The 22,224-nt window shown below is 43.8% G+C and overlaps 1 protein-coding gene across 1 annotated transcript in view; it reads right to left on the reverse strand.

Annotated features, from left to right (window-relative positions):
• Positions 1 to 366: 366 nt before the first annotated feature.
• CCDC6 (coiled-coil domain containing 6) overlaps positions 367 to 22,224 on the reverse strand; it is a 101,933-nt gene continuing 80,075 nt past the window's right edge. Inside the window, exons 4-9 of the mRNA XM_040975810.1 lie at positions 19,621 to 19,724; positions 17,039 to 17,199; positions 12,118 to 12,274; positions 9,864 to 9,964; positions 5,573 to 5,697; positions 367 to 4,529 (exon numbers count right to left, since the gene is read on the reverse strand). Coding sequence (XP_040831744.1) covers positions 4,335 to 4,529; positions 5,573 to 5,697; positions 9,864 to 9,964; positions 12,118 to 12,274; positions 17,039 to 17,199; positions 19,621 to 19,724 — 843 coding nt within the window. The 3' untranslated portion in view covers positions 367 to 4,334. The remainder of the gene's footprint in view (positions 4,530 to 5,572; positions 5,698 to 9,863; positions 9,965 to 12,117; positions 12,275 to 17,038; positions 17,200 to 19,620; positions 19,725 to 22,224) is intronic.

Below are 22,224 nucleotides of genomic sequence, written 5' to 3' on the forward strand. Positions count from 1 at the left end.
GTAACATCTCAGGCAAGTTTAACATTGCCTTTTTGTTACACTTTTTGTAATCTCTGAATTACACTGAATTACTGCACAGATCAGGAACACTGTTATAAGCCAAAAATGTGCAGCTTGACAGTTTCAAAAGCAATACATCCAATGGAGCCAACACCTTATTGAGAGAATAGAACAGCAGCTGCCTTTGAGCTGTCAGCCTAAATTTACTTCCCATGGCAGCCCTTAGAGTTCAAAGGTTAACCCAGGAGTCTGTGAAAATCACCAAGCAAACACTGCTCATTTTCCAACTCCAAGTCCCGAAAAAAAAAAAAAAGAGAGAGAGAGAAAAGAGAGAGAGAGATAGGGTTTAAGGCTCACAAGGTACATTTAAAAAAATTATCTTTATTTAGGTTTCTGATTCAGCACATGTATCAAAGACTAATCAACATAAAGTAAATAAAACATTAATTGAAGTCTTACATCTCGCTAAATTCTGACCAAGAGTGTCAAGATTGCCACTATTACCAGAACCCCAACCTAGTCACGCTGTAGACAACCTGTCATGGACAACATACAGTGTGCATGGGTATGCAGAGGCAAAAGGCATGCTAGCACTTGGCTCTCCTCATCCGCAAAGAAATCTTTTCATATGACAGTCTTTTCCAGGTTAAGTTCCACATAAAGCTTAAAGCTGACTCAGGGTCAATCTGACCAGATACTCTTCTAGAGAAATGCACTCTTAAAACTGTTGTGCCTGCAACCTTGTTTTTGTCAGGATAAAGTTCAGATCGAGATGTACAATACAATCTAGATGACAGTGCAGACCAAGTCAAGGACTAAAGTTGAGCAGTAACCCGAGTTAAGGCATGAATGCACACACAGCACACGTGCACACACACAGTACCCATGCTATCATGAACACAGGGTTCCTTCCATTGCCTGGCAAGAGGCAAGCTGGGCTTGGCAGTTAATCATAACTGCTGAGCAACGCTCCCTAGAACTTCATGCTAACAAATGTCTTATCAAAAAAGTTAGAAAAAAACTGAAAAAGGAAAAAGAAAACCCTAAACTTAAAAATCCCTTAATTTCTTACAATGGCTCTTGAGCATGGAACTCATGTAGCAGCGTCAATGGCTGGCTCTGTAACAATTTGGAAATAAAGGTTGTTTCACTACATATTTCTTTGGTAGTCATCACTACAAAGTTTTCAGTGTTGGTTACTATAAGACAAGTTCTAGCCAGAAGCTCAATGTACTCAATTAAAAACGCTGAGCTCTCAAAGCACAAGCTACTATGCTTTTGCTTGCCCTGTTAAGTATTCTCCTCAAGCAAGGCTCCGTGCAGAAGCTCATATCTACCTAACACAGGGTGATGTTTTATTTCCTACAACTGAACCATTCATTCTCAAGATTGATGATTTCTGGTCAAACTCCTTAGAAGCCAACTCCAAAGGCACAGCAGCACTTGGTATCAAAGCCACATTCTGATCACTCATTCATTTCATGGCTGCTTGTTGGGGTCTCAGGAGCTCAGAAATGAAGACTCCTTTTGATCAACAAAGGAGTAAGCTAAAGCAAATTTTAAATAGTTCCACCATCTGCCAAATTTCTAGACTGTTGTCTAGAATGCCAGCATGCTTGATGAAAGCAATTCAGAGCCCAGAGACATCAGGTATTACCTAAGTTAATTTGGTTTTGTAGAAAGGCATGGTAATCTGGCAACGGAGTCCTTATCCTATTAGCAGCACAGTGGTAGCCAAGGGTCTCTGTCAGCAAGACAGGACATGTAGTTGCCATGGCTCCTGCCTTTGGGAAGGGTGGCTACTGATTTTACAAAGGCCTTCCCACATCATTGCAGGACTAGCCTGGGCAAGTGGGCAACAGAATGCCGATAGCATGGCCAGCTCCCAAAAGCTCAGGATTTGAGTATGACGGGTCCCTGGTGGATATAAATTGGCCAACAGATCGTCCTAGCAGGTGCTGCTAAAGCGTCACAGGCACCACATGGGGTCAGTAAACACCTAGAAATGATAGGAAACAGCAAAAGTTCAAAACAGTAGTGTCTCTTGCATCAGTTTTGAATATCATGGGGTCAGACAACTTGATTTACATGGAGAAGTGCAGTTTGAAAGGAGCTGCAGGTTATATTCAAAAGTGAAATGGTGAGGCCAGGGACTTCAGGAGTACCTTTCCGGGAAGTCTGACTATAAGCATTTGTTTCTGAAAGGCATGTATCGAGAACTGCTTGCTCCCTCCAATTGCTATTTCATTCACCCTAGAGCAATGCTTTAACTTTTGTGCTTTTAGGAGGTAACTGAATTGATAGGAACAAATGGAAGGTCATCATACTGCAGATTTTCTCAGTTGAGTGCAAGACACTATCCAACAGCATCACAATCTATAATCTCATAAAAGAGTTTTGTAAACATATACCATATTTCTCCTGTTAAAAACTGAGAACTGTACCATGGATCTGTGTGCCTCGTCTCAAAATTCCCTGGGACAATGTACCTGCCAAGAGGGTCACCGAGCTGTTGGTGAAATCCCTAGGGGTGACATGGCCCGGTCTGGTCATTTTAAAAACCTCAGGCTTTAAAAACCACAAGTCCAGCTTCTTCCCCCTGTTTGCGAACTGTACTATGATCATGGCAATTACATACCTATTAAAACAAATTTATACAGATATATGATTTCTTTCCAACTGAGCAAGGATGACATTCTCAGTGTGGGGACAGAAGCAGAAAGAGGTGAAAAAAATCTTATTGTTGCTTTTATATTCAAGTTCTTAAAATGCTAGTCAAACACTATTATCCAACACTTCTGTTAACTCTTAAATATGCATGTCAAGGCAAAAACGGAGGTTTCTAATACTGTACAATATTAAATATCTACAATGTCACGGTTCCTTATTCTTAGGAGTGTGTTCCACACAGTTAACTATTAGAGATGGTTGTCACAAAACATGAACCCTTAGAAATTACTGTTAATTTTCAGTTCTCTGATTATAACCAACAGATACACACTCTCATCATAAGCTATACATTCGAGTAAGTTATTTTCATTCACAGCATATATAAATATGCAAACACAGGTGGTGAAAAAAAAATCACTTGACTACCAAAGACAAAACAGTAACCTCTGACAAACCAAAATAAAGATGTTGCAAGTATTAAGAAAAGAGTGACTCACAGTGTTCCACCTCAAAGTGAAACCAAATGATTTATTTGTGCTAAATGAATGGAAATAATGTATTCAGAATATACTTCTTTGTACACTGCACTTGCTCATACTGGGTGAGATAAGCAGTCGTCAACGCTAATGTGCTACTTTCCTCTACACTTCCTTTCTGCCAAGCAATACAGTGTTTGGTGGCCACCATGCCATAATACTCCTACAAGGTCCGTTTCCAATAGTATTTTCTAATAGTATTTTGCACCTTTAAAATATTTGTTCAAACTATTTTAGGGAAACAAAAAACAAAGAACGGAAGGGGAAATCACACTGTATCTGTTACAATCACATTGCCTTCTGCAGCAGAAATCAAAGAGCACATTCTAATCAGCCATCAAAACTACTGGTGGGTGAGACAACATTTATCGACTCATGTTAGAGGGAGTTGGTTCAGGTAGATTAACATTGATGATAAAGAAAAGAGCCACACCTTAAAATACAGTAATTACCCATCTCATGAATGGTCACAGTCATCACTTTAGGCTACCTGTTTTACAAGACATGAGGATGTTGATTTATACTGAAAATAACCTGTAAAAAGTGTATCTGTAGAAAGCTCTATTAAACAGTATATAGATAGCTTTTGGGCACTGATTCATCTAACTTTCCACTCTCCACTGAAAGCTAGATTTTCAAAAGTCTGACTGTAGTGCTGAAGTATTGGTTTTGTTTGATCAACACCGTTATGACGGGGGACGGGGGGAATAGTAACAGCTCAGTAATTTCCTGCAAATTCATGGAAAAAAATTATAAAAAAGATATCCCTTTTTTATTATTATTATTTTACAAACCTAAAAGCCAGGAGAATGAAGCTCTGGGGCCAAGCCAAAATTGCACACTGCTGCTGAATTACCAAATACCGAATAGCAAATGTTCCAGCCAGGGAATGGACGAACACGTAGATTCAAGTAAAACACTGATGGGAAAAGTCGTCTGGTTAGTGTTGTAGACCCACAACACTGGCTGCGTTTCCGACCGACACTTACAGCACAATGGATAGTGAAGCCTAGATAACCTCAGTGCAAAGAAGTCAGATCCAAATATGCCAGGGAAGGAAGCCTTTGGCGTGGAGTAGACGGCTCCATTGGACGAGTCCCAACTTGGAATTCAGACTAAGCACATGCATTAAGGCTGGGAGGAGGGGTGCACCGAATGTTGCGAAGGGGTGGGCTGCGAGCTGCCTGCTGAGGGGACCGAGGGCTGCATGGGGGGCGGTGGTGGGGGTGGAGGCGGCTGGACTGGGGTCTGTGTGTTGGGAGACGGAGGCGGCGTGGGCCGTTTGAATTTGTCAGGACTGTTGCTTCTCCTCGGTGAAGGCCTCTGCAGAGAGGACAGGAACAGCAGGTCAGCCGAGGCACAAGACAACTCATCCCTAGCACAGCCTGTCTCAGAGTCAGGGTTACTAAGAGATGGATCAGCCAAGGCTGAAAGCCAGCGAACTACTGTCTTCTTTGTCATACTGGCTTCTGGATGAGGGATGAATGACAACTGAAGCATGGTCATGTGTATGCTCGCATCTGTGGAAAAGCTATGCAGAATAACATCTTTCATGGAACAGCCTTCTGGATTTCAGGTCTTTGACTAGACAAGCTGTTTCTAACAAGTAGCTACATCATTCCCTTAGATCTTTCTTTTCGCCGGTTCTGTGTCCCCAATTCCTTGCAGCATTCATCCCAAGCAAGCTTTTCACATCCCAAAAGCTACAGCTCAACAAACAAGGTTCTTGCTTTTATAAATATTTCATCCAGTTGGCAGGACAGCTTCACAAGCAGCCTCAATGTTTTCGTGGGTCAGGTTTCCTTTCTCAAAGACTGTCGTACTGCAAACACCCTCAGTTTTCTAATCCTGTCAGCTACATCTTTAACTGCTCCTATTGGTCAACTGCACTCATATAACCAATTCCTGTGAGCGGAGTTTGAACCAGAATTACTAATGGCTTCTTCTATTTCCAGGAGAGAAAACTCCGAGTGCAATTAGAAAAAAAGACTACCTTTCAGGAAAGTCAAGATCAGTGAACTGTGGACGGGCAGACAATAAATGCTTTCAGGAATTGTGGCAGTTATTACCAACAGTAATCTTAGGGCAAGGAGCTACCTAGTGTTCAACGGGAGCATTGGCCAAAGTTCAAATTACACTTCATAAAGAGCAATTTTGCACAGGAAGTGAAGTTGAAGTTTGGCCTCTTGGGAAGGATAGTAGTTTCTACATAAGAATTTGGTAGCAGAGTGTTGAGAAGTCCACCTAGATCAGTGAACCTGGGGAAGGTAGACACAAAGGTGACTGGTCAAGGGTATCAATGCAGCTCTCCAGAACAAGACCAGAATCAGCAGGAAAGTCCTGCTCTCCATCCCAGTGCCACTTACTGTGATACCATGGGATGTTCCCATGTGCTGCACGTGAAGCCCCGGGGAATTGTAGTAAGACATTCCAGCTCTCGTTAGTGAAGTTGGAGGGGTGAAGCCAACTGTGTGACTTGCGTATGACAGACCTGAAATGTAACAACAACACATGAACTATCGTGTCTGACGATCTGGGGCCTTTGACAATTCAGGGCAGATTTAAAATGCACAAGTTCTCAGTAACCTACAAAAATAAAATGTGATTGGCTGTCTTGCACGGTGCATTGGATAGATAATAAGGATATAAAAGTCAACCCCTGGAACAGAAGGAGTCCAGAAATCAATCCACACACATATGGTCAACAGATTTTTGGCAGATGTCAAGAGTGTACTACAGGAAAAGAATGGAACACAGAGTACCTACAGGGACTCCTCTCTTACACTACAGATTATCACATGAAAATAAATCACACTTCTGCTCTTGGCACTGGGCCCCAGTAGGCAAGTGCTTGGGATTTCCTGACTGTCATCTGGGATGACTGTAGCTACTTCTTAAGGTTGCTATGAGAATTGAATGAGTTAATTCCACTGAGTGCTTCAAGTCAGCCTGGCACAGGCAAGGGCTCAACAAGCTCTAGTTCATTACTCCCTCTCTAGTCTCATGTCCAGTGCCCTGGAGCTAGCAGCTCCCTCCTCTTTGAACTCCTTTAAAAACTATTTCACCTTGGATTGCTTTCAAAATAAAAAAAGTTACAGTGATTTCAACTTTTTAAAAATTCTGAAACATAAAATTGCAAGAATACTACAAGGCTCCCTGCATATGTTACCCAGTCATAATAACGTAACAGTGCCTTCTCAAAAATCAGGAAATTGGGGTGGGCATTTAGCCTAGTGGTTAAGGCCTTAGGTACAAGTTCTGAGTTCCAGATCAAAGCACCTGGATTTGCGACTCACCTTCGGCTCCTGATTTCACCTTTCTGCTAATGGTAGAACCTTGGAAAGCAGGAATGATGGCTCAAATAGTTGTTTTCTCTGCTTCTTCTACCTACATGGGAGACCTAGGTTGAGTTCCTGACTCCTGGCTTTGGCCTGGCTCTGTCTCTGCTTTTGCTCTTTCTGCCTCTCAAATTATAAATGCAAGTAAGCAAATATGCAAAAACAACAAAAAAATCAAGTCATGTAACAAATTAGGCTATTTGTTTTATGTTGGGATTACATTCGAATATTATAAAATTTCCACCAATGATATGTCTGAAAACTGTGTGTATCCATCTGTCAAATTTGCATCCTTTTGCTTTCTCGTACTACAAGATGTCCCATAGCCCTCACTGCTTTTGCTGGAGAATGGAACTAGAAACCCGGGTCTGAGTGGTAGGCGGGATTCTTGGTATCAGACACAGGCATAGTTTCAGACCCCACTATTGCCCTTCCCTGACTGACACACAACAGAACAGGTTCAATCAGAACATTCTCTTCCCAAGCTGCAAAATATAATGGACAACTTGAAAACTACTATACAGTAACAGCTCCCAAACATCAGTTCACTTATATAAGTCTACATATAATCAAGAAGAGTCTCTTTCCTAACAACTAAAATATTTACCTTTCATTCAAATTGTGAAATAAAATATTTCAGCAAGCTAGTGAAAATGCGAGACTGCCAACATGAACCAAAAATGGAAAGGGGTGGAGGCTGACACTATGATGGCATGGCAAGCTAAGCCCTCCATCTGTGCTGCTGACATCCTATATGGGCACTAGTTCGAGTCCTTGCTGCTCCACTTCTAATCCAGCTCCATGCTAAATGGCCTGGGAAAGCAGCAGAGGACAGACCTCTGCAGCAGTAATGGGACATCCAGAAGAAGCTCCTGGCTCCCAGCACTGGACCAGCCCAGTTCTGGCCATTGCAGCCATTTGGGTAGTGAACGAGCCAATGGAACACCTCACTTTTCCTCTTTCAAATAAAAATAAATAAATCTTAAAAACAAAACAAAACAAATCAAACAACTGGAATGCAGAAGAACCAAAAACATTAAAGATGGAAATGGAGACCATACAAACTTCATATTTCCACTAAGGAAGTGGTGAGATGTTCCTAATGCTAAGAATCACAAACTCTTCCTTCCAGGTCTTGCTGATCTGTGTATAACACTGCGGTGTGCTAGGTGAGAATACAGACATTCTGTTGCCAAACAGGAGATTAAAAATCTACTTTGGTATTTTTATAGAACTTAGGATAAAAATATTTAGGTTGGCTGAAAAGGAAACTAACCTAGGTGTTACTTCTTACATACTGTAAGGAAAACCCAAGTAGTGTTTTCTATTCAAACTTGGAAGTTAATCTCATTAAGGGACAGGGGTAGCTTTGTTCCCTTTGGCAGCACACATACTGAAAAGATAGAGCGAACCTCAAAATCATGAAGGTAGAATATGATATTCCTGCAGAATATTTATTGTAATAGAAACAATGATCCCAACTAAAAGCTTACTTTTTTTTAAATGACTGCAACTATCTTTACTCAATGGGAAACCGTATGTTCTAAAACTTTCATTAGGTTTCAGTAAGTCAAACAGGATATTAAGTTACACTTAACATGAATTAGCATCATCATCAGCTATAAAGTAATCCTCCCTCTTGCTTCTTCCTGACTCAGGCTTTCCTTCTCCATCAATAAATCAGAAAGCAAAAAAGGGTAATGAAATCCAAGTGCTATTTTGGGAAAAGCAGAGAGACAACTGGGAAGAGAGGCTGTGGGCAGAGGCCTCCAGGAGGGGAGGAACGGATTCAGAAACATCCTCTCAGCGAAAGCAGGACATGATGACCACTACTGAGGGTCCCATGGAGGCCTGACAGAAAGTCCTTCTAGTCTGTGTCCAGGCCTCTCTGTCCTTGCCCAAGGGCCCTGAAGTATACAAATGCTGCCACTGTGTTTGGCATCTACCTTTGATTTCCTCCTTCAGGGGAAGGAGAAGGGAGACAGAAGTAGAGAAGTGAGAAGAAAGGGGATGGATGTGAAAAAAGAAGGCAAGATGAGAGGAAGGAGCAGGGCAAAGGCGTTGGGGTAGGGGAGGAGGGGGAAGTGAAGGGCAGGAAGAGAAGGGGATGGAAGGGGAGGGGAAAAAAGGTCCCAAGAGTCCACTGTGTGGCTGGATTCTAGGCTCACAACACCAAGTCATTCTCGTCTCAGCCTGCAAGGACACAGCCTGCCTCATAAAAGCATTTTTCCATTATCAATCAACCTTAGGAGCATCCCTCATCTTAATTACCTTGACAAAATAAAATGCCTTCACCCTAGTGAGACTTTGACTTGACAGGATTTCTATGCTCTCTCCCTTCAAAGCAGCCAGCCCACAGTCTTCGACTCTGAAAAGTCTCCTCCATCTGCGTTTCCACCCCCACATGCTTGTTTGGCAACTGTTCCACACCTGTTTACCAGCAAGCACAAGAAACTCAGTCTCATCACTTTGGTCACAAGATGAGATCTTTTGGCCAGCTACCTTCTCTTTCTTCCTCCCCCGTCCACTTGTGCCTCCCTGCTCTCCCTGACTGGATCATTTAACTTGCCCTCCTGGCCTGAGAGCCTCATGCAGCGCTGGTGCCAAGCCCGAGACCAGGCAGGGAGGGTGCTTTTGGGGTCACCTGAAGGCAAGCAGGCCTTAGAGGGAGAGGTGTCAGAGAGCAAAGCAAGAAGTGGACTACCTGACCCGAGCCTGCGGCTCCTTCCCCAGCCTACTCACTGGGGCTTAGTGCCACTCATGAATCCCTGGAAATATTCGGTGGAAGTGCCAGCTGGGCAGAGCACAAGCTTTGGACACAGTCACACCCTGCCTGGGCACTTCCTGGCTGCATGGCCAGTAGGTAGTAAATCCTTGATCTGCTGCTACTTCAATTTTATCATGGGAAGAATGATGCCCACATCACTCAGTTGAAGGGTAATGATGAGGTAACGTATGTGGAATGCTGCACAAAATCCCATAAAAGTGTGTTTTGATGCAATGTGAAAACCCAAGCCTATCTACTCACTTGTAAAATCACAGTCCAAGCTTTATTCCAAAAAAGTATTTGCATTGGAATCCTTTTCTTTTTTAAGGTGGGGAAGGAAAACCTGAAGAGAAACAGCAGCTGGTACTACAGCGTTTACGCTTACAGTTTTCAAGACAAGGCTCTTCAGTTTTGAGAGTGATTTGCTTTCGAAAAAGATATGGCCATTACCTGTCTGTTTATAAGACTTTTATATGCTGGAGGGAAAGGTAATAGCATTGCCTACTCAATGGGTCAGACCCCAGCCACTGAGGGTCCAGGCAATGCACTCACCAGGTGATATAGGCCTGCTTGAACTCGGAGAAGGAGTGTAAGGGATTGGGCTGGACACAGTGCGAGGTCTTAATCCTTGCGCAGACATCTCGTTAAAATACCTAAGTGGGAAGAGGAAGAAATGATCAAACCACCTGCAGTAAAGCAATTCCTGAAAGTTTCTTAGGGAAAATGTGTAGAGAGACGCTGTCACTAGGAGATAAGTATGGACCCCCGAGACACACTGCTCCCCGAAAGAGGCTAACCTCACCCCGAGAGAGTAGGTCAGGGCAACCAGGATGTCGCAGCCTCAGTTGGAGGCCCAGGGACAGAGCTGAGTCATTCCAGCAACAACAGGATCTTCTCCAACATCCCAGCAAATCCAAACACATCCAAATTTCATGTCTACATTTAAACTGTTATTAGAAACTCAAAACCAGGCAAGCCTTTTGAGAAATATGCTGCTGAAAGAGACACAGTCTTGGGAACTGAAGAATACTGCTTACAGTGCAAGGCTTGCTTCTTAGCAAACTGTCACATATCAGAGCATAACAGAAGGGTGGCAGGTTGAGCCTAGCCACAGCGTGCTGGGTCCCACTGCTTTCCACACTGGGAAGTCATTGGCACCCTGACCATGCACGCACGTGAACACTGGGAATACCAGCTTTTACTTTGTGTCTCCAGAGCTGATCGCAAACCAGGAGAAATTTCAGCCTGAGGTCAAGAGTGGTCACAGGTATGCTCACCTTTGGTTATGATGGACAAAAGCTCAGCCTTGGCACTCAACAAAGTTCATGGCTGAGCAGGAGTTCAAGAAAATCAGGTTCCTGAACTGGACCTGTACCTCAACTAGACCTTTGCCACTAATTTTCCCTAGCAACTCTGGAGCACAGCTGATATTCTCAATCAAAAACAAATCAAGGAAATTCAGTGTAAAGATGACAGCTTTACAACAAACTTCTAGAAAGAATGATGTTTATTCTGCTTGAGGAGTATACACAGATAGGTATTGAAGCAGGATAGCCAACTATTGTTTTCACAATTATTTTTCCTCATTATAAAAATACAGACTTCCATTCTAGAAAAGTCCCCCTCCCTTTTTTTTTGGGAAGCATATGCAGCACTCAGACTGAAAGCTTTCTTATCCCGGGGCACCTGTTCTAGGCTACAAACAGATGCCCAGTGCTAATGTGCTAACGCTGCCGAGGTCTGTTCACAACAGGACAGTACGACTCATCACAACTGCCCGCAGACCCTGGACCCAAGACACAGGCTGCTCTGTGTCATCACCCACCCCTCCCCCACCCCAAAAACGGATGCCTACTCTCACCTCATTTACCAGCAGGTGGCTTAGCCCAGGCCAGGAATCACTGATGTGCAAGAAGCAATCTCCTGGCCCAAATGAGAAAGGCTAATTCTTTCTACCTGCTGGGTTTCTCTGCTGATTGGATGGGTGCCCAATTTATATTTGCTGCTTATCTCAATAACCACCTTACCCCTAAGTTTAGAGGAAGCAGAAGACAAGAGGGAGATGTGGGTGGGAGCAAACCAAAGGGAAACTTTGTTCTTTCAGCCCATGCATAGGGTTAGGCTCCAATAAAATGCATTAGTTGACTTTTTTTACATGAGCAGCAGAGGCAAGGGCTCACTTACCACTTCACACTGGAGTTCCTGGACTTGACTTCTGGCTCAAACTCCCGACTCTAGCTTCCTGCTGCTAATGCAGACTCTGGGAGGCAGTGGGGATGACTCAAGTTCATGGGGTCTCCCACGTGGCTCCTGGCTTTAGCCCAGCCCAGTCCAGACTGTGGCAGTGAATGAACCAGCAAAGCTCTCTGTTCGTCAAGCAGCCATTAAAAGGCTCCAAAGTTATCAAATGTTTTAAGGCAAGTCCTTGGAATTTCAACAGAGCCCACTTGCCTCCCCTGCTCATTTTCCCACCAGTGTGTCTGTTTACCGACATAGCACAACAGCTTGACTGTCCATAAGAATTAAGACTTGTTCACGCTTAACACAAGGATAAGAACAGATTCATTCAACAACAAATGCAAACCTTGCTGCCATCCTACAAAAACCTGTGCCTCCATTTTTCTCCTCATCCAGTCATTGCAGAGCAGCAATTTCCCCGTGCTTTTTTGGGTTTAAGGAAAACAATCTTTTACATTTGCCCTACATTCAGAATCTAAGGTAGAAACTGTGACGTGTGTGCAAGGCAGCTTCTCCCGTAGCCATCAGGAAGCTAGGGGAGGGCTCAGCTCTGGTGAGGTGTCCGTACCTTTCATCGTCCATCTCCAGGCTGGACTCACTCTCAGACAGCTGTCGACACAGAGCCTCTCTTCGCTCCATTTCCCTCTGCAGCTTCCTCTGCAGCCTCAAATTTTCTTCCCTCATGTGGCGTTCCTCCTCCAGATACTGCGCCATCTTCTCTGAATCTGAAATGCCAGAGTCCTCAATTCAACCACGGTCTGCGTTTTTAAGGAAAAGAGTGGAGCCGGCGCTCTAGCAAAGCCACTAAAGCCACCACCTGCAGCACAGGTATACCATGTGGCTAATCCACTTCTGATCCATCTCACTGCTAATGTGCCTAGGAAAATAGTGGAAGATGACTCAAGTGTTTGGACCTTTGCACCCACATGGGAGAGTACTTAGGGTCCCTATGCCCATGTGGTAAACCTGCAAGAAGCTTCTGGGTTCAGGGAAGCTCAGTTCTGGCCGCTGTGGACATTTGCAGAATGAACCAGTGGATGGAAGAACTGTATCTCTTTCCCTACCTTCTTTCCTCCCTCCCTCTCTCAAGCAAAAGCAAATAAATCTGGGGGAGAGTGGCGCGGAAATAGGCACTGCTGGGAGCAGAGATATCTTCACTTCCACTTGCATCCTGAAGTGCTTTCAGTGGAAGAAGAAATGGCGGCACTGGTGTTGATTAGACATAGCAGTGCCCAGAGCCTTTTTCCATGCTGCTGGAGCTGGGAGAGGAAGGAGCTTGACTGGAAACAGTCTGTGCCCATGGGTTATCTTTTGGGCATCACTGACTGCCTCTCAGTTAGCTATGCCTTCATTGGCACTCTCAGGGCTGGACCCGGGCCAGAGCCTCCAAGGAGCCTGCTATGGCACACTGATGGGCCTCTACAACGTGCTGCCCATCTCCTGCTAAGCTCCCTGGAACTACCACCACGCCCGCCCTCCTGAGAAGGTTCTTCATAGGATTCCGGGCCACTCTCCAGCTCCCTGTTCATAAAAGCGTGAGTCCTGCCCCAGCCCAACCCATGGCTGCACCCTTCCACTTTTACCTGCTACCCAAACTATTGTTCTCAATGAACTTGGCAAAAGTAACATCTCCATAAACTTGTCTTCCCTGGAAACTAGCTACAACTTCCAAGCACCCACAGGCACACAGAAGTTCCCTACAGGTTTCTGCTCCATATTAGTGCCAGGCTCCTATTTGAAAAAGGAGGAACTGAACACCATTCTGGCCAATTCTTCTCTATCAACTGACCCTACATGGATTCCTACAGACTCAAATTAGCTTCAGTCTTAAGCAACTCTCTATGAAGATCTAACATTTTAGCAAATAATGTCTTTAATATGTAACCAATGATTTTTTAAAAAAGATTTTTTTTTTTTTGAAAATTAGGTAGCAAGGATGAGAGATAGAGGGGAAGATCTTCCATCCATTGATGCACTCCCCCAAGTGGCTGCAATGGCCAGAGTCGAGCCCATCTGAAGCCAGGAGCCTGGAGCCTCTTCTGAGTCTTCCATGTGGGTGCAGGATCCCAAGGCTTTGGACTGTCCTTGACTGCCTTCCCAGGCCACAAGCAAACAGCTAGATGGGAAGTAGGGCTGCAAGGATTAGAACCAAAGCCCATATGTGATCCTGGTGCCTGCAAGACAAGGCCTTAAGCCACCAGGCTGCTGTGTTGGGCCCAGCAGTCAATGATTTCAAAAGAGTATTATCACAAAGCACTAAAAGGTCTTGAACACTTACTTTAGAAATCCAAACATAAAAATGTGGCAACCATTAAACACCATTTTTGTGCTCTAAATACTAAATCTCTCACAGTTGTTTTCAATATTGCAAGAAACCCTGCTGCAGAAATCTTTTTCACTGAAGGCATGCTGGGCAAATATTCACAAAGTATACTTTTAAACTAAGTGATTTAAATTATTTCCTCTCAGATATGCAAGAATGCAAGATTTTTCTTCATGGAGTACCACAAGAAGCATTCTATTGTCCCCTGGGAATATTTTTCTATTCTAGAAAGAGAAGAGGGATGGTGAGAGCATCTTTTTTTTTTTTTTTTTTTAAATACCATCACCAAGAAAGCTTTTTAAAACTGCAGATTCCTAATAAGGCTCCAAGAAGAAAATGACATCTAGGAAAGCAGCAACAGGTGATCCTTGAGAAATATCACATATGGATAAGAAAGTCCCTGGCTGGAAGACTTGCTGGAAATTCAGCTTATAGTCCAGGAGCCCAAGGCATGGAGAAGCCAACACTGCTAGTTTGCTAATACACACCACAGAGGGCCCACGGTCTTCCTTGGCTGCCCTCTGCTGGCCAAGCAGCAACCACTTGGCTTTACCAGTCCTGAGCATCCAGAGAATCTCCCATGCCTTCCCCTTTCAGCCATCTCTCAGGCATGGAGTTAGAGTGTCAATGGAGGCACCAATCCCAGAGGTGGTGTCTACGGACTCCAGGGTGACCTGGACATGCTGCCTTCCCTTTCACGCTTGCGGTTAGGATATGAAAGCCCAGTCTTGCGTCCCCTCTCTCCTTCCCACCACCCCAGCCAAGTGCAAGATCATCCCTGAAGAAGAGGCATAGCAACTGGTGCATTAGAAGAGCTCAAGGAGGACCTAGCACGATACCCTTGCAGCTAAGTCCTCGCCTTGCATCCCTCGCGAGCCCATATGGGTGCCAGTTTGTGTTCCAGCTGCTCTACTTCCCATCCAGCTCCCTGCTTGTGGCCTGGGAAAGCAGTCAAGGATGGCCCAAAACCTGGGACCCTGCACCAGCGTGGGAGACCTGGAAAAGCTGCTGGCTCCTGGCTTTGGATTGGCTCAGCTCTAGCTGTTGTGGCCACTTGGGGAAGTGAACCAGCAGAAAAAAATCTTTCTGTCTCTCCTCTCCATAAAATCTGCCTTTTCAATAAAAAGAAATAAATCATTTTTTTAAGAGGAAGAGGAAGTGCTCAGGAAGGTCCCCATGTTCACTCAGAGTTGGGAACTACTGAGGGAAAGCATCAAGTCTGGAGGCAGTAAAGGTTGCAGTGTGGGGCACTAACTGGTGCAGCTGCCTTCTAAAGAAGGTGAGGGTCCTTGCATCCAAGCAGAATGGGGGAGATGGACCAGGAAGTCAACAGCTCAACCTTGAACCACAACTCAAAGTGACTGCAAGGAACCATGCTGTCACTTGCTGCTGTTCCAGTTCAGCTTGTTTCATAAAATCTAGAATATTACTTAGAGGTGCCCATGGTGGCTATCTACCATCTCTTCAAAGGTAAAGAACAGCACAGATGGAGCAAGCGGATAGAAGGACAGTTTCCTTCCGTATTCTTTCTAAAAATCTGACATGGGGCCCATAAAACAAATATAAATGAAAAAGAAAAATGGAAAATTGATAAGAACTGAACAGAATTCAGAAAGGTGCCAAGAGATATTGGTTTACTTAACAAAATCATAAAACCCCAAAAACAGGTGTTAGAATGATGGTCCCTAAAGATGTCTACATTTTAACCCCTAGAACTTATCAGTGCTACTACTACCTTATGGGACAAAGGGATTTTAAAGAGGTGAGTAAGTTAGGAACTTTGAGATGGGGAAACAATCTCGGAGGAGCATGGAGGTATAGGAGGCAGAACAAAAAGGACATGTGGCAACTGAAACAGAGGTGGGAATGAAGCCACTGCCACGGAGGAACACACAAGCAAGGAGTACAAGAATCCTCTAGGAGCTGGAAGAGACCAGAACACAGGCTCTTACCTCCAGCCTCCAGAAGGGACAAGCCCTACAGCATGAGGCCAGCAAGTCCCATTTCAGATTCTGACTTCAAGAACTACAGGATAGTAAATATGTACTGCTTTGAGCCAGCAACAATTACAGAGTAAACAGGAAACTAACATGTCATACTTTTTAAAGGTTCTAGGGATGATCCTGATGTATTATTCCAGATGAGCCACTGGACTAGTACATGCCATGAACTCCAGAGAAGAAAACATGAAGAAAAGAGCCACTGTTCACTATTAAACACACACCGTGTGGGATGCAACAAGCAGTATTCCTGGAATCTTCTCGGAAAGGGTCCTCACATAACCATCTAACTTGTGCAGAGACCCTCACAGCAGTTGCAGCCTCATGAGGGTCCCCAGACAGGATACTAGTAAAATCACAGTGAATCTGCATAATTACACATTGGGGAGCCTCAAAAAGGGCAACCAAAGCTCTATAATTACTGATGGGAAAAATACTATAAGGCTTCTGCGAAAATAGGTACAAAAGAAGAGCAATAGTGCACCACTACTTAGAGAAAATAATTTTTTAAACATACAAGATGGGGGTGAAATGGACATTTCTCTTTCTTTTCCCCCACTGTTTACTTGCCATCTCACTGTTTTACTAAAAAACCACCTTGGAGTAGCCAAAAATCAGAAATAGGAGAGAGCCAAGAAAAGAACTTAAAGATTCAGAAATTCAGTTTCTTTGCTTTATCAACTCAACATCTTGGCCTTTTTCAAAAGATCTGAGTATAACTTTCAAAAGCCTTTGTTCTTCAAATACCATGAACAAACATCAACCGAGGCTAAGCGTAGGTCAGTAAGGAAGGCAAATGCTCTGTGCTCTCCCTTGATGTTCCGCAAGTGCACTGCGAGGTCTCCTGTACAACCTTGGTAAGCAGGAGCCTAGAGACGAATGTGAGGGAGGGGCCAGAAAATGAACACTACTGATTCTGGACTTTATTGAATTGTATTATCTGCAAGTATTCTAACCTGTTTGTACTTCCTTACTACGATAACTTAAAAAAATGTCTACCCTGGGATGACAAGTCTGCACACAATCATGTGTAAAACACTGTATAAATGTGATAAAAGCAATTTCTGTGGTGAGTATTGGTAATGCTGTATTATCTGGTAAACATGTTACTTCTACAGACAGTTGGCAGCAGTGAAGCAGTGACAATGACAGCAGAGGCTACGTACGCTGTAACTGGGCAGCTCTCAGCTGCTTCTTGAGCCGCTCCACTTCGTTCTTTAAAAACCTGATATGGCGCATCATGTTTTCCGGAGAATCAATTTCCATGGAGATATCTCTAGGCGATGGGGGAGCAGAGACGGGCTGGTCTAGTTTCTCCTGCAGGATTCTTCATTGAAAAGAAAGAGCCCAACAATGAAAAACAGTTTGCTTCTAAAAGCCACAGCTTAGTAGCTGGTGGATGTGTTTTGAAAACAAGTTCCTATTCATTGTCACAGTCCATGGAGCTGCTGCACTCCTCTGCCCATTTTCCTTCAACTCTGCTTATCCTCAGCAGGTCAAAGGGCAGAGCAGAAGGATCTAATCTTGCTGCAGCACTCCAATGGCCATTGGTGTAGGCATTCCTGTTTAATATCAGCTTCTGCTTATTACATAAGACCCTCAGGATTATCTGCTGCCTAAATGTTCAACACCGACTGGCTGGCAAATGGAAGTATTAAAGATACTCCACTGTCCTAAAGCTTTTGATTGAAACTTTTGAGCTACTATGCATCTCCTCAGAGGGTGAAGTTCTATAAGGGCATGGAGGAATGGTCTGGGTTCAGGGTGAGGAAAGAGGTGTCCTCTGCTTCTGTCTATAGCAAAGACAAAAAGTCAAAATCAAAATTAGAACTGAACATAAAGATGCAGTCTGTTAAGTCACTGCTTTGGATCCTTCCATTTCCTATCAGAGTGCCTGGCTCAGGCCCCAGCTACTCTGCTTCCAGTCTAGCTTTCTGCTAAGATGATGGCCCACATACCCGAGTCCTTGCCCAGCATGGGAGACTCGCAAGCAATGCCATGATCTGGCGCAGCCTTGGCATCTGGGGAGTGAATCAGCATATGGAGAATTTCTATCCTATAACCCCTCTACCTTTCAAATAAATAATAAATATTTGGTTAGTAACTGGTGATACTACCTTCTGTACTAATTATTGGTAGGTTGATGCATGTAAAATGCTGATGATATTTATTATAGTCTTAAAAACCAAACAAAAACAAATGAATCTGAAAGGCAGAGAGATGGAGAGCCTTAGAAATCTCCCCTATGTTGGTTCACTTGCACAGGCTCACTACAGCCATGGCTGCCCAGGCAAAAGACAAGAAACAAACACTGCACCCCCATGTCTGATGTTGATGGCAGGGACCCAAGCAGAGTTCTCACCTGCTGCCTCCCAGGGTGCACAGCAGCAGGAAGCTGGATTGGAACCAGCAGATATAGAACCTAGGTACTCCAATATGGAATGCAGGCAACTCAAGCAGCAGCTTAGTCAATATACCACAATGCTTACCTTGTAGTTTTATTTTTAACTTTTTACCTTTGAGTTTGCTCAAGTACAAACTGAATGACTTCTACCCTTACTTTCATTGTCTCTGTTTTTTTGCACAAAATAACTTTTCACTACAATTTAACATATAGCTGTGTAAATTGTATCTGGATTAGGTCCCATAGACCTATCTCTAATTTTCACTTCAAAGCTTCGTGATATATCCAAATTTAGGAATGTCACCAAAACAATTTATAAATAAGCATCCAAACCAAATGCACAAGGTAATGAACTCTGAGAAATAAACAAAAGGGCCTGGGTAAAGGTAATAAAACTCATGTGCACACCCAGGAAAGGCACTCTATACCCGCGACTCAGCCCACACACAGAACATTCCTTGCAGCCTTACAGAACTCTGCCCCCAAGGGCACTGTGCTGAAAAGCAAGGGCTCTCACCGCACTGCACAAAGGTGTCCAACACATGCTACCATCACGTGACATTTCATACCCAAAGAATCATAAATATATACGGTTCTTTTTTTTTTAAAGATTTAAAAATAGATGACTTTTTTCCATTAAAAGCTGAGCATTCCTAATGAATTAGTTTATGCAGCTGTGTTAATACTCAAGCGTACAATGTGTACCCTTTGTACTTTATGAAGTAACGGAGGGGGGACGAGCATGGTGCAGCAGGTTATCCTGTCAATTGAGACACCAGTATCACATCCTGAGAGCCAGTTGGAGTCCTGGATGCTCCAGCTCCCTATCCAGCTTTCTGCTAATGTGTGAGGATGGCAGATGACAGCCTGAGTATGTGGGTCCCCGCCCTACATTGAGGGAAGCCCAGATAATCTCCAGGCTCCTGACTCTGGCTTATCCCATCCCTGGCTATTGTGCCATTTGGGAATGAATCAGGAAATAGATGTCTTCTCAACAAATAAACCAAAAAAATTTTTTAATTGGAGAAACATCTACATAAGGTGAAAAATTGCAAATTCAACCATCCTCTAATATAGTTTACAGATCAACAAGAGCAGTGGGACTAATCCCACCATAGCCTTGTAATTACTACCACCCCCTCAGTTCTTCAGGGACAGTAAGAGTGAAAAATAAAAAAGGAAATAACATAAGAAAAATGTGGGGTTCAACAATCATTTCCTCACAAACCAAAGATCTCTGTTTCACCTAAGGCACCCAAATGTCCCATGGTGTCCTTCCATGATGCTCAGAAGAGCACTCTGCAAACACCTTACCAAACATACGGAAAGTAAGACTACACTAACCGCTTTTCAGCTTCAAGTTTATCCATCCTTTTCCAGAGACGATTAACCAGTGCTTCCTGCTCTTGTTCCAAGGTATTTTCAAGGTCAATCTTCTCCCGTCTCAACTAAAGGAAAAAAAGAGGCCTTACTGAGAATGGTAGGACATTTAAACTTTGTTAAAACTTGTTGCCAGGTGCACAAATCACATTGCTTGTTTCAGCATTCACTTAAGCCACATGAATGTCTTTCTGGAACAGTCTGGGCAAGTTCTGTTTACTAGTCATACTAGGACTTACCTGGATTTTTTTCTCTATTCCCAAAGGGTTATGCTGTCATTTTTATAAATCACTTTATGGTTAATTGACACAAATAAAGACATACAAAGAGATATAAAAACAGGCATGAAAATGATAAACATCAGATTCACTTAGAGAAGGTAATCTGGTTTGAGGAGGAGGTTTGTATTAGAGAGAACCTCACACTACATTCTATTTCATAAAGTAAACATGGGAACATTCATTCACTCAATCGAGTGATTTACAATAAATACTGAATAGAAAGACACTGTATAATATAAATCCAGCTATGAACTGGATTTCTGCTTTTATAACACTTCATTTTGGTGTATGAAAGAGTCAAGTTATTAAATGAAGGGTAGGCATTTGGTACAGTGATTAAGCCAACTCTTGGGATACAAGTGTTGGGTCTAATTCCAGTCCTTGTTCTTCCTCTTTTAAGAAAAAGTTGTTTCTTAAATCTTTATTGGAAAGTCAGATATATAGAGAGGAGGAAAGATAGAGAGGATTTTCTGTCTGTGATTCACTCTCCAAGTGGCTGCAATGGCTGGAGTTGAGCCAATCCTAAACCAGGAGCCTGGAGCTTCTGGGTCCCAAGGCTTTGGGTTGTCCTTGACTGCCTTCCCAAACCACAAGCAGGGAGCTGGATGGGAAGTGGGGCTGCCAGGATTAGAACCGGTGCCCATATGAGATCTTGGAGTGTGCAAGCCGAGGACTTTGGTTGCCAGGCTACTGCACCGGGTCTGGCTGCTCCTCTTCTGAATCAGCTTCTTGCTAAGGTGCACCCTGAGTGGCATGAAGTGATTATACAAATAAATATTTGGGTCTTTGCCTTCCATATGAAGCACTTGGACCTGGCCAAACTTGGCTGTTTTGGGCATTTAGGGGGCATGAACCAGCACAGGCAGAAGATCTCTTGGTTGTCTACATTTTAAATGGGATGAAAATAAAGAATCAAGGAATGATCTAAACTTGGAAGAAAAGAAGGGCCATCAAGAGGAGGGACAGAAAATGATTTCATGAGAGGAGTGGAGGGAAGTGTGTTTGTCATTCTCTGTAGTCATCTAGACGTTTAAAAACATTTAAAGACAACAAGCTTTTGTTACTACCCCCCCCCTTCTTTTCAGCCAACAGCTATATACCTTTTGAATCCCTGAGATAACAAAGCTTCCTTTAATTACACAGCTGCAGAGGTACCAACAGAGTTCACATTTGCTTAGGGGTGGGTGGCAAAGGTACGCTTGTTGATGATCACAGAGCCACTGGGTGCACAGTAGGGTGCAGCGCAGGGCATATATCACATGGAGCAGACATCAGCAGAAATCACCTTGAGTATGGTTCTTTTTTCACATGTACATGAAGGCCCCTTTTCTGAAATCGCTTTTGCAGTAGTTTTGTTGCAAGAAGCACAGGCCCCCTAAAATTGGTTGGTGATAAAGCCCATCACATCCTCAAGGAGCCTATGGGATGAAAAAGACTCCCTCCTCTCTACCCAAGGGATGGATAGCTCCATGTAGGTGGTGCAGCTCCTGGTTACATACTGAAGAGAGCAGGAGAAAACACACAATCACTTACGCAGGAACCTCAATTCAGACCCGGGAGGAGATGAGGTCAGTTAGGAAATGCCTATGCCCAAATCTGCCCTGAATGTGTTTTTATGTAACTGCACATGTCTAGGCTTTTCTCTCCTCTTCCAGGATCAGAGAGTGTCATGGATACTACTTGGTCATTTGCTTATACTTCCTGTAAGGGGAAGAATGCATAGTGGCAGCCCATCCATTGGAAAGGACTCCTGTAATTGTGCTTCTCTCTTTCAGAAAGGCAGAAGGAGGCATACAGAGCTTGAATGAGGTTCCTGGGTTCAAATCCTAATGCCACCAACTGGTAGTCGCAAAACAGTGCTGGGAAAATCACTAGGGAGGATCTCATCACTTGTGCAATAAGGGCTAAAAATGCCTGTGCCGATGGGTCACTGTCAGCACAAGATGTGGTAACTCCCACACATCACTGGTAGGTGGCACTCAGGAAGCACCCCCCACTTGCTTATTGCAATGATCACCGTCTCTAGGGTCCTTGTTTATGTTGTTGCACAGGGCTTCTAGTCCTGCCTGTTGTGTTCACTGGTGTATGTTTTACATCCTCAATCTCTGGCACCTTCGGCTACTAACAAGCACCGGAGACTTAAGTGACAAGCAAGCCCAGAACATACAGTAGATTGAAAATAGGCTTTCAATATATCTTGTTTGTGTGGTGAATGGTGAGATTGAACAATAATCCGAGGACAGATAACCAGAGTAAGATAGGAATACTTTGTGCCATGAAGCTGGAA

The sequence above is a fragment of the Ochotona curzoniae genome, unplaced genomic scaffold (genome assembly GCF_017591425.1).
Source record: "Ochotona curzoniae isolate NIBS_2020 unplaced genomic scaffold, NIBS_Ocur_1.0 contig_2692, whole genome shotgun sequence".
In the NCBI taxonomy this organism is placed as follows: domain Eukaryota; kingdom Metazoa; phylum Chordata; class Mammalia; order Lagomorpha; family Ochotonidae; genus Ochotona; species Ochotona curzoniae.